At 42.8% G+C, this 17,488-nt stretch overlaps 1 protein-coding gene across 1 annotated transcript in view; it reads left to right on the plus strand.

Moving 5' to 3' along the window:
• Positions 1-14,909, plus strand: part of LOC131954123 (homeotic protein spalt-major) — a 77,043-nt gene extending 62,134 nt beyond the window's left edge. Inside the window, exons 4-5 of the mRNA XM_059317654.1 lie at positions 4,863-4,979; positions 9,749-14,909. Of these exons, the coding sequence (XP_059173637.1) occupies positions 4,863-4,979; positions 9,749-13,581 (3,950 nt within the window). The 3' untranslated portion in view covers positions 13,582-14,909. The remainder of the gene's footprint in view (positions 1-4,862; positions 4,980-9,748) is intronic.
• Positions 14,910-17,488: the final 2,579 nt, after the last annotated feature.

Genomic DNA, 17,488 nt, shown 5'->3' on the forward strand with positions numbered 1-17,488 from the left:
TTCTTATAACAACGATTACAATTTATACGTTTTAGATCCTGAGTGTAATTATGTTAATTATAGATCTTATGCTAATGAGGACTGACTTAAAACCCCGGAACCTGGCCATGAACATTAACCTTGACTTTGAGCACGTGACCTTGATGTTGTGCACGTGACCCTGCAGTAAAAAAATGCATTAGTCATCACCTTTGATGTGATGCAGTTTATTTTGAATAGCCCCCGATGGACAATGGTCACTCGGCGGGCGTGAGCTGAAGACAGACCAACAAGCCGAGTTCTTCCAAATTTCTTTATCTCCTGACCGTGGGGGGTCTAGTGGTCCCACGGGGCCGGGGGTCCCTGAGGTGCCTGATTTATCGTCTGCGAGATGATAGGAGTGAGGCTGTACGGGCGGGGTGGAGGGGTGGGGGAGGAAATAAAACAATGGAAGGGGGAACATAAATTTTACTCAGCCTTAATCGGGTAAGGGAAAATATGGAGGATGGACCTCGGTGAGAAGAAACAACTTCCGGTTCAGATTGTCTTGTATTATGCACGGAGATTCGGTTTCTGAATTTCGTGACCTGAGATGTAGTATTAGTTATTAAGCAGGACTTTTAATTCACATTTATAAGCGCGCTATAAATATTTAAATGTATATGCTTAAAAAATACACCCTTTTGTTTCTGCTCGCTGTTTCATGTATGAGAACACATGCTTGTCTGCCATGATAGTCAGTAGTACGCATTTTTTTGGGAGAATATGTTCTCCCCACCCCCCCCCCCCCACCCCCCGCACACCCCCCCCCCCCCCCTGTTCGGCCGTGCGGTAAAGTATTGCACGTTGTGACAAACGGGCCGGTGTTTGATTTAAATCTGGCCTGTTGTTGTTTCAATCCGTCCGTGTGACTGACGGGACCAGAGACTAGCAGCCTTAGCATGACCGGTGGGGTCTCAGGGTGAGTACTGGGTGCCGTGTGCTTTTTGCTTGGGCTGCCCCGGCACCCCCTCCCCCAACGACCCGTCTTAGCCGTAAAGATAAACAATTTCCAAAAAGGTCTGCCATACTATTACATTTTACGTGTTTTATAAAAAAAAATGACTGAAATCTTGGTTTGCAGTTAAGGCGAAGATGCCCACGGTATTTTTGTACATTATATTTGAACAATATCAAACCAGAATTGTTCATTATTTTTTTCCTCCCGACCCCCCACCCACCAACCCCCGTTTGCACCCAACTTGTTTTTCTTATTCCACCCAGACCTTCCTTATTTTCCTCCCCAAGAAAAACTCGGATCAGATACCAGAGTGCTCAGTCCGCGTGCGTCCCCCGCCCGTGGCGTCTAAAGGCGAGCAACTCCCTGATTAGTATTGGTGGTCAGTGCTCCACAATACGAGTTCTCTGCCCCTGATTAGCCAATTGACTGCCCATGCGACTAGGGACAAACTCGTCTTCTGTCTTTATTCCCAGAGTGCCACGGGGCTTAGATCTGATTTTCTTCCCCCATCATCCCCCCTCAACATCATCAATGCACTCTTCATCCTTCTGTTCCTCTAGCATTTCTTCCAATATCTTCATGCATTCAATACCATCACAACATCTGTACAACATCAACCCAACACCAACATCTATACAACACCAACTGAACAGATTGAGTTTTGAAATCTATGCCTGTACTACTAATGTCTAAGGTGTCCACTCCCCACTCCCTCTGTGTCTTCCCCCACCCCTATCTTTTCTGTCCAACCCCCCCCCCCCCTTCTGTGGTCCCCCTACAGATTAAGTGCCGTGAGCTCGCCGGGTCCGGTTGCCGGATCACGCGCCGAAAATCCGTGTCCTGGAATACAATGTCCTATAATCGTCCACCCAATTAACAATTAGGTTTTCTATCGAACTGTGGGTGGGGGACGTTGGGGTGGGGCGAGGTGGTTGGAACATTAGTGCATGAGTCTCAAGAAAGAGTTTATTAATAGAAATAAACGTGCTCTGCTTTAACTGGGATTCTCCTAAGACGAATGAAACAGAATGACCATATTAGAGATTTATTGAGAGATATCAAAACTCAGTGCAAAAAATACGTTGAGTACCCAAAGAGTTCTAGATATATAAACAGACTTGCTTGACCGCTTGCTCTCTCTCTCTCTCTCTCACGCACACCACCCACACCCCGCCACACACACACACACAGCTGTTATTCGTCAAAACCTGTTTTTAAAAATCTCATGCGTTCATAACCTCCCAACCTCCCTGCCCTCACACTCCCCCACCCCCTCTCCCCTCGGCTACACGATATTTTTTTCAGTCCTCGCGCCGTCTCCCCCAACAATGAGCTGTTTGCACTCAAATCTCGCGAGGGTTTTTCTCACTTTAGCGCGAGACAAGCTGACAAAAAACTGGCCATCTTTGTCCATTTCCGGCGAGTGAGAGTTATGATAATGATGGCGTTAGCTATGATTAGCCGGGAAATTAATGAGCTGCGTAACGGATAACAAGGAGGACGGAGGAGGGTCGGTGAGTAGGGCGGAGGGGTCAAAGTGCACTCGCGAAATTGATTACTGCTTTAGTTTTGGGATGAGGAAAATTAATTTGAATAATGAATTAGATACTCGTAGTATTGAATGGGGTGTGACATTTTTAATTTATACATGGTCAAGATTTGAAGTAAAAAAAGTCGTTTTTGAAAAATTCTGATTGATTTCGATTGAGCTTATGAGTTTTTGTATCGTATCAGATCCGTACTGTACGCGTGGGGTGGCAGGGGGAGGGGCAGCCGGAGCAGAAGGCTAACAGCAGGCGTTAAACAAATACAAAAACGAAAATTCCACGTCTGCTAATGGCCGCCAGGAATGATCGTAGCGACAATTTTCCCCTGCAATTAAAACTTGGAAACCCCTGACTTATCTGCCCGTGTATATTTGCATCGTCTTCTGTTTCTATTCCTGAGGCTGGCACCAGGTGGCGCATTTCATCATAATGGATCCTGGGCCCTGTACGTTTCTCATGTTTCAACCCCCACCCCCCCCCCCCAACTTCCCGATATTTTTGTGTGTCTACCTCGTCTTATTGTGGGTGAGTTTAAATATCACCCTCCCCATCCATCGTGTTGAGTAAAGAGGGAGGGGGGGGGGATACAGGCAGACATCTATGACGGGTCAGTTATTAAATTAATTTACAGGCGGGGGAAACAAAATTAGTTTTGGTTAAAATAATATTTAGTTTTCCTAATTAACGGTCGAGTGGATTGTTTTAAAAACTATTCAACCGTAAGCTCTCATGATTTCTTGAAGATATTTATACTGTGAAATCTTTCTTGGTATTGTTATATTTTTTTTAAAGCTACTGGTAGTTGTGTTTTACTTCTGTCTGTTAAAACTGTTATTTATTGCTTTTTATTTGTCCACTTTCAGCGCTATTGTATGTGTAGTCTTCATCAATAAAATATATATTAATAAATATTAGCAAGTCCCTATTAAAACTTCTAATTAAAACGCGAGTTTGTTACTGAAATTATCAGCTCACTTTAAAAAAAAAAATTAAGCCAATTTAATCAATTACTTTTTAACTTATGTCTGTTTAAATGAATTATCAAAATAACTTTTTATTCAAGCCTGTTTAAAACTTATCAACTTTAGCTAAACTTAAACTTTTAATTACTTTCTGTATTTACCTGTTATCGTCTTCTTTTTACTTCGACTTTACCACTCAGCTCACAGTTCTAGCGTTTAATATTTGGATCCCAACTTATGAAAACTTCAAATTCTAATTTGGCTTTTCAGAAGCCAACCCGGCAACCCTGGGAAAGTAGCCAGGTGTCCGTCTTATTTTTAGTCGCTTCCTTCACCACTGGTCATCTTAAGTTCCAAAGGCTAATTTCTGGCCCTAATCCGGCCGGCCATCTCGGCAGCTGTCATCGATGTTTTCATAATACCCCCCCCCCCCCCCCCTTCTCTCCCCCTCCCCCTGCCTGGGGTCTGGCAGACAACATTTGTGATCCTATTTCAGAAATTTTAGACGGATTTATGGCGGAGGAATTTTATAACTAGGGGCTGGAGAGACTCAGGGTGTTTAGGAAAATACCCGTCTAAGGGAAGTAACCGCATATAAATCTATCAACTAATTCTTAAATATTTACGTGCTTGCTATAATTCTGCTACAGTGAAAGCATACAAAAGACATCGATACAGAAATATTATTTCTACACGCGAACACAAACTAACCCTCTAATTAACCCTTTAAACGCCACGGTCCAGATGCTCCCTGCGTTAATCTCAGCGGGCACCTGGTCCGCTTATCTCCCCTGCAGTAAAAATGTAACCGTTCCCCGGATAATCCTATCGTCTGTTGATTGGTGCCGGGTTTGTGGGAAGGGATGTTTAGCTCCCTTTTCTTGAGCAAATTAATTTTTTTCCTTTTGTTTTAATGCCACCTCCTTATCAGGGGGGGATAACTTTTTATGCTGTTGCACTTGGATCCTACGGCCTTCTCATTCTCACATCTAACAGCTACACACGTCCATTTTTTAACTTATGTAAAAAAAATTGAGTAAAATATAGGCCTATATTAATGATTGAGATAAGTTTTTTTTTTAATTCCTCCTGTTTTTGGCTCTCTTAGGTTAGGCTTAGTTCGGCGGATACACCACTTCCGCTTTCTAAAATTAGATTAGATTATTTCTATTACCATAAGTGTATATATATATATATATATATATATATATATATATATATATATATATATATATATATATATATATATAATATGATTAAGATTTATTAATTAATTTATATATATTTATATTCAATTTCCGAAAGTCCAACAATGTGTTACTTTCTACTCCCACCTGTGTTTGTACTCTAATGTTTGTAACTTTTGTCTTGCAGTCTTGGAGCGGTCCCAGTACGCCAGCGATGACCCGTTCTTCAAACACAAATGTCGCTTCTGTCACAAGGTCTTCGGTAGTGACAGCGCCCTGCAGATTCACGTGCGGTCTCACACAGGTCAGTCGCCTCGCGCCAAATCTATTTTTAAACTTTTTGTCAAAAATCAGTGGTCTTAACTAGGTTAAAACTAACACACAAAGCGGAATCGTTCAGATTCAACATTTGTTTTTTTTAGATTTTGTCGTAGCTTATTTGCAGATTCTAGAAAAAAAATGTAATTTGAATGTAAAATTCAAATGCAAACTAATTAAAATAATAGTAATTATTCTGTTCATTTTGGTTTTAATTCTATGTCACAATTGTTTTAAGATGTAAATCAAATGGCAAGCTTCTATTTTCTTTTCATAATTATTACCTATCCGTAACCATCATCCCCCCGCCCCCCCCCCCCCCCACCTCTCCAATCCTTATGCTGACCCCGATCAGTCTCCATTAAATGGGAAATCTCGACCAATCGTAAATTTTAAAAATCTGATCGTTAACGGCAACGGAATCGTAATCAGGGTAGCTGAAGCAGAGTCGACGTTTATTGTCTAGTTTTTTTCCCGTTGTAAAGTTGTAAAAAAAAAGTATCGATTTTTTTTTATTCCGATTTGAGCGAAGTGAAAACCTGTCTAACAATTTAGACAAAGCCGACATACAAGGGCGGAGAACTCATGCGAATGTCAACAATGGGGGTCTAGATCGGCGCCAACACGGGACGCATGCGAGGGAACTGTTTATGCTGCCTTGAAATGGAACCCGCGTCTTTATCCACGACGTCTTGTTTAGTCGTGTTTTATTTAGTATTCGGTTAGCGCCCGGGGGTGGGGTCCAAAGGGTGGGGTCCAAGGGGTGGGGAAAGTTTCGTTTTTTTTTTATTTGGAAGAAAATAACTATTTTAATTTTAAAAGAAACTCTAGTACCTTAAAGTTAGTACCTCTAGTTAGTGTTGTGTATTTCTGCTACTGTTAACAAGAATACTTTTATCAACCAGCGGTAGATGATTCTTAGTAGATATAATGTGTGGCCTAGAGGTGTGGGTGTGTGGGGGAGGGTAATTAAGTATTGCTGATTATTTTAATTTAAGAATAAACTAACTTGGGAAAAATAAAATTCATGTTGGTGATTATGTTGAAGATATTGTATCAAAAGGTCTTTTTTGTAAGGACTTTAATTCAGTTTTAGAAATTTGAAATTTTGCTTGACTTTAATTCGCAGATCCTATAGTTTTATTTTTTATTCTTCAGGCTTGCATACAAATAAAAAAAAAAAAAACAATTAGACGTTTAAAGCATATAAGCAAAGCAGTTTAAAACACTAATGTTAAATTATTCCAATGTATTAAGAAAATGAAGAAATATTGCAAAGTTGGGTGGTGGGGGTTTTTAAGGGGCGGGGCGGTGCGTACCACTTCGTCGGTGGTCCAGTCGTTGATGTAATCTTCGAGAAAAAGTCCGCGAATAAATGTAAATAAAAGGGGGCGCTGCAGAAAAGGGGGCGCTGCAGCCGCCAACTAGGCGGTCACGTGTCTCTCGCGAGAAAACGCGAGATGTTGAACGAGTAATTAGTTAGGCCTACCTCTCGTAAATTTTTCTGTTTAATAAAAAAAATGCATCCGTTCATTTCATATCTCATATGGCGGTGTATCATGAGTATACCTCTTCTTCAGACTTGATATTTGGTAGTAGTTGGTTATTTTGTTGTGTATTTGCAACAAAGGGCATTTGTAGATGTGTACTAACCTGCACACCACAGTGATTCAGGTTTATTTAGAAGTCTTTCTACATTGAGATAAATCTTGGTCAAGTTCTTGCAAAAGTTACATCCGTTTTTTTATTCACGTGTCTAGTTCAGTATGTCTAGATGTCCTACTAGATGTATGTATTGTCGTGATGTATGTATTGTCGTGATGTATTTAAAGTCGACATGTTTGTTTATACGTCGAGTTGTCTGTATACAGAGATGTATGTCTAGATGTCTGTATAGGCTGACTTTCAAAATGACTAGCCGTAAGAATCTTAATTAAAATTCTTGGCGAAATGTTTTTCCCCTTTTATTTAAAGGGAGATTACAAATAAATGTGTTTAGTTTTTTTAGATGGACTTATTTGTAGTGACTTAGATACCAGATACAGGTCAAATATATTACAGAATAATTGAGTTTCTATATAATAGTGACATTTTTGGCGTTAAATTAAAATGATCCTCATTTATTTGTCCCTCTTTGAGTTTATTCTATCACAACAAACTATAGAAATTTTTTTTATGCAACCTGTTTTTATAAAAAATCAAGTCACCTGTTACTGTTGAAATAGTAGGCCCGTATAAATAAATAAATGTATATAAGGCCCGTATAAATAAATAAATGTATATATGTATATATATGTATATATATATATATATATATATATATATATATATATATATATATATATATATATGTATATTTCTAGAACATGCTGTTTACAGTTCTTCTGCTTCTGTCTGTGTTTTTGTCAGAATGTCTGTTCGTTAGTCCGTGTGTCTGTCTGTGCGTCTCTTTGTGCCTAAGACCACCACGAGTCCAATAAACCCTTAAGTCGCCCCGCCTAACAAGGCGTCCGTCTATAAATCATTATCCTGCTCGTACGGGTCGTCATAATGAATATTCATCAAGTCCCGGCCGCCTTGAGTTGTCTTTCTTTGACTCACCCTGCAACCTCAGGCGTTGGTGCTATGGGGCTTTTTGTTTTTCGTCGTCGGTTACTCATCTCCAATGCACGTGCACACTACTGCGATTAATATTGAAAAAAGAGCCTTGCGGTTTGAAATTTTGGTAAAAGTGCAAATATTGATTTTTAGATCTAGTAGTGAGATGTTGATATTGAGGGCTTAACTGTGGGAGGTAAACTAAATTTTGACAAGAACTGATTGTGTGTAGTATAATGTGGTTAATTATTTATAAAAACCTCTCATGAATTTATTTAATAATGTCAACAAAACGCTTAATATTTGATCCAGATTTTAAAATTTCCCAAATATGAAATCACACTTGACATATTTGCATTTCTAAATTTAAAAGTGGGAGTTGTCTGCCCCCCCCCCCCCCTCCCCCTTTCTTCACAAATTCATTTCCATGTCAAAGGCCAGTGGCCAGCTGACATGCGCAGACACATTGCGCAAGAGAAATTGGACTGGCGGGTTATTGTTCATATCACTGCCTGTCAACCCCGGCCCGCCGCCCCACCCCGGGCCCGCCGCCCGACCCTGGTAATCGCTGCTTTATTGATGACCGAACCGGGCGGACAAAGAGTCGCTGCCACTGGATCGCGCTATGATGACAGCGACAAGCGGTGATGTCCCTTGCTCTAGGGGAGAGAACCCGAGAAAATATGAGGGATAACTTCCTTGTGATTAAAGCAATAACAAAAGTGTTAGTGCCGAGCGGGGGAAGCGAGGGAACGGGGGAGCCTGGAAATATGGCATTTGGGGGGGGGGGGGGGATTTTTGATGGGAGTCATCAGAAGGGTGGAGAGTCGTATTTTGATGGGGGGGGGGGGGTGGATTTGAGGGCAGTTGACGGACAGGAAACATGTGGGGAAGTTTAAGTCAGAGATGAACTTTGGTCTGGGAGACTTGACTCACGCGATTCCTGTTATTCGACAGGAAGTAGGGGGGGGGGGAATAATCAATGGGGTAGGGGGAAATAAAGGGGTAGGGTGTTAAACTTTAGATGGAAATTATCGAAAATAAAGTAGTTTTTTTTGGGGGGGACACGAATTAGTATTTTAAAAATACTACATTTTTGTAAGCTCTTCACTATTTGAAATATAGTAAAAGAAATAAAAAAGGGCTTCTGTGAGAGTTAGCTTGGTTTAATGAAATATGTCAATAGCTGTGTTTTAAATATGTTCGTACCAAGGTGATATATTGATATAGCCTTACTAAATCGAGAGGTGAGGTCTCTCTCAAAGACAATCCCCTTATTTATCTGCTTCAATTTAAGTGTAGATTACATACGATTACATATCACTATTAGTTACAATTTTTTTTCTAATTTGATTATAACGCTGTGGAGATTCTATCAATGTCATATCAAAACACGAGTACATTGAACGACGACTTTGGAGATGAGGAAACCATTCAGACTCTCTACACACAAACTTTGAGCCAGATACAAAGAGGAGCCTGCAAGTGAACAAAGTCGTGGTCATTTCACTGGACAGAGGTCACCGCCCCACGAGCCCGTGGTCATCTTATGATTCAGACCCCGGGGACCACACCCCGGCCCCCATGGCGTGACCGGCACAACAGATTGATAATCACGGCCGGGAAACCGTACACTCGGCGTTATTTGCCGTCCCTCGACTCACCTCGGGTTGTTTGAGGGGGGGGGGGAATCACCGTGGAGGGGTTCCCGTGAGTAGGGGTCACGTTCTTTCACTGACGATGACATTTCTAAACAGTTTGGTCATTTTGAGCTGTGAATATATTGACTTTAGCAAGGGTCAACGACATTTTGTCATCGACATTTTGTCATTGACATTTGTAATCGACATTCGTCATCTGTCCGGTTAAATGCAAGTGTCCAGAATGATTATTTCTGACATTATCAAGCGCTTGACGTCTATTCTATCGACCACCAAAAGCTAATTTTGAAAATTAATTAGTGAAGCTATTTTACTCTGTTTTATAATAAAACTCTTTAAATTGCTGATGTAAACTGCTGATGTAAACTGTTGATGTAGCTCCATTAAAAGAACATGTTAAGTCAGTTTATTTGTAATACGAAGATCTGCCATTTAAAATATGTGTAAAAATGACGAGTGATAAATATTTTCAACTGTTTTTTTTTCTCTTCTACAGGTGAACGCCCCTTCAAATGCAACATCTGCGGAAACAGGTTCTCCACCAAGGGCAACCTCAAGGTCCACTTCGAGCGTCACAAGGCCAAGTACCCCCACATCAAGATGGACGCCACACCTGTTCCCGAACACCTGGACCGACAGCCCAACCTGATGCCCAACTTCTCCCCCACGCCCATACCATCCTCAGTCCCACTTCCTCCTCCCATGCCAAGGCTACCCATCCCCTCAGCACCCCACCCACCGCCCCCGTCCCCATCGTCATCCAACCACACCATGTCTCCCCACCCTCCACCATTTTCATTCGGGGGATCTTTCCTCCCCTCCCCGGGTATGTCACCCTTCGGTCTGATGCCACCTCCACGGGACGGTGCAATGCACTTCCCCCACCCCCTCAGCTTATCTCTACCATCACCGATGGGCATGCCCTTCCCACATGGACGCGAACCCATGCACAAAAGAGATTCTCCGATGAAACCCAGCTCAGATTCTGGCGTCTTGCGATCACCCCACAGAGAACCCCACCCCAGCGGTCGAGACATCTCGCCATCAGACCCGAGAAAGCCCCACCCCAGCCTGACGAACTATCCGTTCCCCTTCCACCAGCACCAGCGGCGTGACTCCATGTCCCGTAGCCAGAACGGATCTGACAACCACACCAGCGATGACGACCACCAGGAGGAGCCGGAAGACCGGCGAGCCGGAACTCCGAGTGAGAAGCTCTCGAGGAGCCGTCACGAGTCGGAGAAAAGCCGGAGCCAGTCGCCCGCGTCAAGAAAGTCAACGTCATCAAAGGTGACGACATCAACCCCCATCCCCAGCACGCCCCCACCTTTACCCCGACCCTCGTCTAACCAGAGCCCTCGCCAGTCTCCAGCCTCAGTCATCAGCTGGGCGTCCTTTGTGTCCTCCCAGTCCCCCATGCTACCCAGCCACCACCCCACTCTATTCTCCCCACACCACCCCCTCCCTCCTGGATTCCCGGGCCTCGGCCTGCCTATGGGAGGACCTATGGGAGGACCCCCACCCTCATTTCACCTTCCCCCTCTAAACCCCATCCTCCCAATGTCCGGTCCAAGAATGAGCGGACACTCCCCATTCCTCCACCCCCCTCCACCCCCGCCCCCACAAATCTCTAGTCCAAATGGAGACGGGTCGATGTTCAGGAACTCAATTCTCCCCACCAAAACCATCGATCCTTCAGAAAATCTAGAACAGTACATGGAGGTCCAGAAGTCTGAGACGTCCAAGTTGGAGGCGCTGGTCAAAAATATCGAGCAGAAGATTACAGACCCGAACCAGTGCGTCGTCTGCCACCGCGTACTCAGCTGCAAGTCCGCCCTACAGATGCACTACAGAATCCACACGGGCGAACGGCCTTTCAAGTGTAAAATCTGCGGCCGATCTTTCACAACCAAAGGAAACCTCAAGACCCACATGGGCGTCCACCGAGCTAAGCCGGCCCTGCGGATGATGCACCAGTGTCCGGTCTGCCACAAGCAATTCACCAACGTGCTGGTGCTCCAGCAGCACATCCGGGCTCACACGGGCTCCATGCCGCACATGCCTCACCTACCCATGCTGCCCTCGCACATGGATTGGCCGCACAGAAATCCGTTCAACCTCCCCCGACACCATCCCTACCTACCCCCCATGCACCACGACTCCCTCGACCTCCACCGCGGGCCGCCATTTCACCCCGGGCACTTCCCCAGAGAACGCCCCCACATGATGGAGGGGGACAGAAAACCTGAGGTCCCCCCACGACGAGAGATGGAAGACCGCGATCAGGACGGAGAGAAGAAGGAGCGAGAGAAGAAGAGTGACGAAGAACCTGCAAAAGACGATACCTCCAGACCACATTCCCGGAACAGCGAAGGTTGTGATGATAAAAACAGACCCAATTCCAGACACTCTCCTGCTAGGATGGAGCGCAGTCAAAGCTCACCTTTCACAAAACCCAACTTCGAGTCGGCATTCTTGCCGCCAGCGTTCGGCAACACGCCTTACGACGCCCCGCTTGCCGCTCTAGAGGAACGCGTCAAGGCCATCGACAGCCAAATGTCGCAGACGTCCTTTGAGAAGTTCCGCAACAGCATGGGCTTAGACACGACCTTTTTCCCCAACTCCAACACCAGCCCATCCAACGGGGAGAAAAACTCAGAGTACGGCTCCGAACCGACCAGCAAACCGGAAAGTCCGGCATCCGGAAGTGACATGCCGCCTTACGGTTTCCCAATGCTCGGAGGCTACGACGGTCGAAACTCAACCACTTGCAATATTTGCTTGAAGACATTCGCCTGCAAAAGTGCGCTAGACATTCACTATCGCAGCCACACCAAGTTAAAACCTTTTGAATGCGATGTCTGTGAACGGAGCTTCAGCACAAGAGGAAACCTGAAGCAGCATCTCCTGACCCACAAAATACGAGATCTCCCCGACTCTGCTTTTGACGGCCAAGATCGCGGTGACGACAGCCAGCAGAACAAAGACGACGGTGACGACGACAGCGAGCTGCCTAACGAGGACTACCCGTATGAGGAAGACGTGGACGAGCTAGCGATGGACCAGGATGAAGATGACTACGATAACATGAACGATGAAGATTTTGACGAGCCTCCGCCGTCAGACGACCCACCAGCATCTCCGAAATCAAACGATGACTTTCACGAAAGCAACAACAACCTGTCAGACTTCCAAAACCACAATGGTGAAGATCTAGACGAATCGAACGTGGACGACACAGCCGACATGGAGAATGACGAGAAAGAGCAGCAGGAAGTAGGTAAACATACTTTAAACTTGCCAACCTCACCATCCCAGCTGCCGCCGATTAATACCAACAACGGAAGTACGAATGAAAACAGCCCGCCATCTTCTTCCGGCCACCGCCCACCCCACAGCGGCGGCTCCTCCAACTCGAGCCAGTCAAGCAACTCCGCCAAGAGATCGAGCGGGCCCAAGCACCAGTGTATGACGTGCATGAAGCCGTTCTCGTCTGCCAGCGCCCTGCAGATCCACACGCGCACCCACACAGGGGACAAACCTTTCAAGTGCACTGTCTGCAGCAAGGCCTTCACCACACGTGGTAATCTTAAAGTCCACATGGGCACCCACATGTGGAACAACAGTCCTTCACGCCGTGGCAGGAGGATGTCCATCGAGCCCCCATTCCTCCTCTCTCACATCAAAGACAACCCGTTTATGCCAACAGGCTTCCCTCCCCGCCCCCCTCCTGATTTCTTCTACCAGTACCCCCTCCCCATGATGAACGGCCCTGGCCCTAAGATGAACGAGATTTCTGTTATACAGAGTCTGGGGGGCGGTCTGCCCAGTTTGCCGCCCATGCCGCCCCACCTCATGCACGGGTTTCTCCCCAAAGAGGAACACAAGCTGCACCGCGAGCCTCGCCCCACCCCCAGCCCTCGTGACGAGTCACGTGACGACAAGAAGCCCTCTGTTGGCGAGCTGGACCTCAGCATGAAGCTCCCCGGCAAGGACGTCTCCCCCTCAAGGTCATCGTCCACCACGCCCTCTCTCTCAGTCCACGCCCCTGTGGCGTCCCTGGCAACATCCACTTCCTCCAGCACGCCGTCGCCTAGCAACAATAAAGAAAACAGCAACATGGCCGCTTTGGACCTGCGCAACATGCGGGGCGCCCCGTGGCTGTGGGGCGCCTTCCCCTGCCACCACTGTGGTCAGATGTTCCCGTCCCAGGACTCTCTGGAGCACCACGTGAGGACGCTCCACCTGGGCAAGTCCGACCCCACGGGCCACGCCATGTCTAAGACAGAGCCCCACCCGCCTCTCCCGCCCAAAGCACTGCTAGCATGACATAAATACTCACACAGACCTCCGTACTTTTTCTGATGTACTCATCAGTTTTACCTGAAACTATGTACACATGTACATATTTTATTTTGATTCGACGTGTACACACACATACAATAATTACGATGGATTCGTATTTGAACAACTAAACATTTTATTCCATTCTGCTACGAACTTATCTAGACATTGTGTTTTCTGTGTATTCACATTACCGCTTTGAACAGAAATGTAGTAAGACAATTAGCCGCAGCCAGGCTTTATACTGTACAGTGTTAAAAACAATTGAGGTCAGTGGACTATCACGTGACCAGACATTTGTTCGTGATTTCAAATTAGCTTTAACATATTTTTGTCGTCATCAATCACTTTCTTCAAACTACAGCCAAGCCACTTGGTGGAGGGAATGTCCGCATAATAGATGTACTAGTAACTTTTTCCCGTTTGTATATTTAATGTACGGGTTTGCTTTATGAGCGAATTCTACGTATTAAATGTGTGTGTCTGTAAACGATTGCGCCGGTGTGTCTGTTATATGCACCAAAGAAGTGTCTGTTTAAAACACAGACATACAATCATACTGTGATCACAACAAAAAGGTGAATTTCTATCTTGTACATTTTTCCCCTGTCTGAGAATGAACGCCATTTTAAAACCAGTAGATGAAAAATTTCAAGTGATAAATGGCGCTATGTGAATCCGGTTGAGTAAGGTTCCTTGATGTTTGTAAAAAAAAAAGACCTGTTTTTTCTTATATTTAAACTTTTAACATGTGACCTAGTTATTTTTATCCCTCGTGCTCTGATTGGATCGACCAGAAACCAGTCTGGCAATACAAAATGTGTTCTTTGTACAAAAAAAAAATCTGGCTATTATGGAATGTATTTTTCTTTTATAATGAGTTTGCTTGCATGTATGGCTGATTATGTATGATGAGATTTAACAAAACAATATCATGTTGGGAATCCACAAGTGCAAGATTATATTTTATAAAAGCTGTAGGAGACAATCTGGGCACAGCAAGGAGTTTTACTTTTTTGTCAGCTATAAAAATTGCACTTTATTAAAATAGCAAAGGCGTTTGAATTAGTTGTAAATTTTAAATGTCTTATTTTCCCACTTTTTTTAAAAATGGCTGTCATGTCGTTAGTGCATGCACTTGTATGCCTGTGTGTAGTTTGACGTGCATTACTTCAGTTGTTTTATGTTGATGTAAATAGTGTGTAAACCAGAATCTAGTCTTAATGTACCATTTGCTATTCATACCTCACACTTTTTGAAATAATTCTACATGTAGATACTAACCCTTTGCTTAGTTACTGCTAAACGCCTCATTAAAAAAAAACGATTTCTGATAGTCCTGTGGAGATTCATGTTTGGTTGAGACAAATTCAACACAAATTTCAGTAAACATTTGGTTTCTTGCCGTCTTCCTACCACATTCAAAGTACTCGCATTTTCGCTGATTTTTTTTTCGATCGCGCACACAATTTTAATCCACGCACTGTCAAGGGAAATATAATTACATTTATTTTAATGTTATTTTTGTCAATGTGTTTCTACTGAAACGAAACTTTAATTACCTTGTCTATGTTTTGCTTGGATTAACTCTTCAGGTCAATGTGCATATGTTTACATTCATTTCTACTCAGGTTTATTGGGACTACTTTAAACAATGATCGTGTGTGTGTCAGTGTGTGTGTGTGTGTTTGAGAGTGTTTATGTGTGATGCTTGTGTTGTGGCTATATAATACACAATAATTCTGATTGGCTGTCTTAAAATAGCTCCTCCGGGGCTGGTTAAAATGGACTAAATATAAACATACGGAGATATAAATAGAATATATTTTTGTCTTTTCTTTTGCAATCTATTTATAATTTCAATGTTTTTCTAGTAAAATGTAAATAAATTTCATTATTTTAAAAATAAAGTATGCTTTTGTTCACGTGACTACAGAAGCCATGGTATAGCTAAAGCAATTTTTGGTGAAAATTTAGAATGGCTTTATGCTACTTTAGGTTACTATAGTTCTTCTTCATTCTGTGTTTGAAGTGTAGTTTTATAAGGTTTTTTGAAGTCATAAGTTTAGCATTTTTAAGCAGTGAAACCAAAGATAAGAAGTATTGTGTTATTCTTGGCAAAAAGCTACACGCACTGTTGAGTAATTTCTAGTTTTCTAATCATATGGGAGTTTAAATAGGTTATAAGGATCTGGTGTCAATATATAAAGTATAATCAAAGCAGTAAGAAGATTTTGTTGACTGCATTAAAGGTTTAGTTATTCCTGATAGCTTAGTGGCTTCTGATTGGCTGTTAGTGTAGACCAAAAACACGAATTTCTTAGATCTCAGCTCCGGTTCAATATACCAGGAGCTTTGTAAGGCTCACAATTCTACTTCCTGTGGCTACCCAACTTGGCAACAAATTAGTTTTGTTTTAAAAAATTATTATTGCTGTGTCCAAGTGTAAAACCACTAGTCTGAAACCAGATATTTCGTCTGGCATTGAATGTTATTTTGTTTCGTTTATCTGACTGTAATAAATTTGTCTTTTTAAAAAAGGAAATTTGCATCCAGCGATGAATTGAATTCTCTGTGAATTTATTTTTGGTCGATGTTTTTTTTTTATGAACGGAGATTTGTGATTGATTGTCTACTGGTTAGTCAATGTAAATATGATCTCATGCCAGATTTTTCTCGTGTTTTTAGTCAAATAGTGGATGTGCTGTGTGGATGACATTTTGGATGACATTTGACCAGTTTGACATTGATACTTATTAAACAAAGATAGCTGTTACAATCACTGGTTTGGTGTTTTCTATATCTTCCTCCCCATGTTTTGTTGAATGCGTGTGTGATTCACGTTCGTGATTGTGTCATGTGTGTGTGATTCACGTTCGTGATTGTGTCATATGTGTGTTCTCCACGCAAATGTGGACTGGCTGTGTCCAAGAGGCCCGGGAAAGTTTTAAAGGGGTCCAAACTGGAGTCTTTTTCAAATTACAATATTGGCACACGATTATAATGAGAAAGATACATCAAAAGTATTACTTTAAATTGGGCATAAACCCGTCAATGCATTTGAAATTATAAATGAAAACATATAAGAAAAGATAATATGTACTAAACAGATGTGATAGTGTTTGACTAAAGAAATTGTATTAACTTAGTACAGAAAAGCAACACATAGGAAAAGTGTTGCAAGATTTGCATGTTTTAAGTTCTTCAAACTTATTTATCACTAAGGTGAATCTTCATTGAAGCTGTCTACTGATTCATCGACATTTTTTGCTCATTATCGAGGTCGTAAATTAATATGTGATCAGTTTTTTTTTGCGCAAGACAAGGTTTTACCAGGTGAATAAAATGTGTCGATCTAGGGTTAAATAAAATATAATATTTTTTATTGAAAATATTGATTATGGCAATTATCAAAGTTGATAAGGGATGTAGAAAGTGTGTTAACTAAATATCGTACGTGTCTAGATTTAGAGATCTGGCGTTAGCCTTATATCAAGGGTATAGTTTATTTAGTTTTACTTTTCCTATACTGTACTGAGTATTGATATTACCTATGTCCGACAAAAGACTTCCGAAACAAGGTGTGTTAAATTGTTATTAGTATTGAAATCTCAGTTTTTATGCTAAAAAATTAGGGTTAGGGCAATGGTAGGATTGGGTTTAGGGATAGGATTAGCATTGACGTTAGCTAGACATAGGTGTAATTAGTTAAATACAAAAAAATAACCATCCATTTTTTAGGGTTTATTATTGTGGCATTGTTGAACACGGGTATAACACCCCTTAAAAACGAAAGGCTATTCCTCTTTTAGATTCTGCCCGGTCTATCTGTTGAAGGTCAAAAACTTTTTTTTGTTTGTAAACATTGTCCCAACGTGATGGAGATTCACTG

This window comes from Physella acuta, unplaced genomic scaffold (assembly GCF_028476545.2).
Source record: "Physella acuta isolate Inbredline_101_S28 unplaced genomic scaffold, ASM2847654v3 ptg000974l, whole genome shotgun sequence".
Lineage (NCBI taxonomy): Eukaryota > Metazoa > Mollusca > Gastropoda > Physidae > Physella > Physella acuta.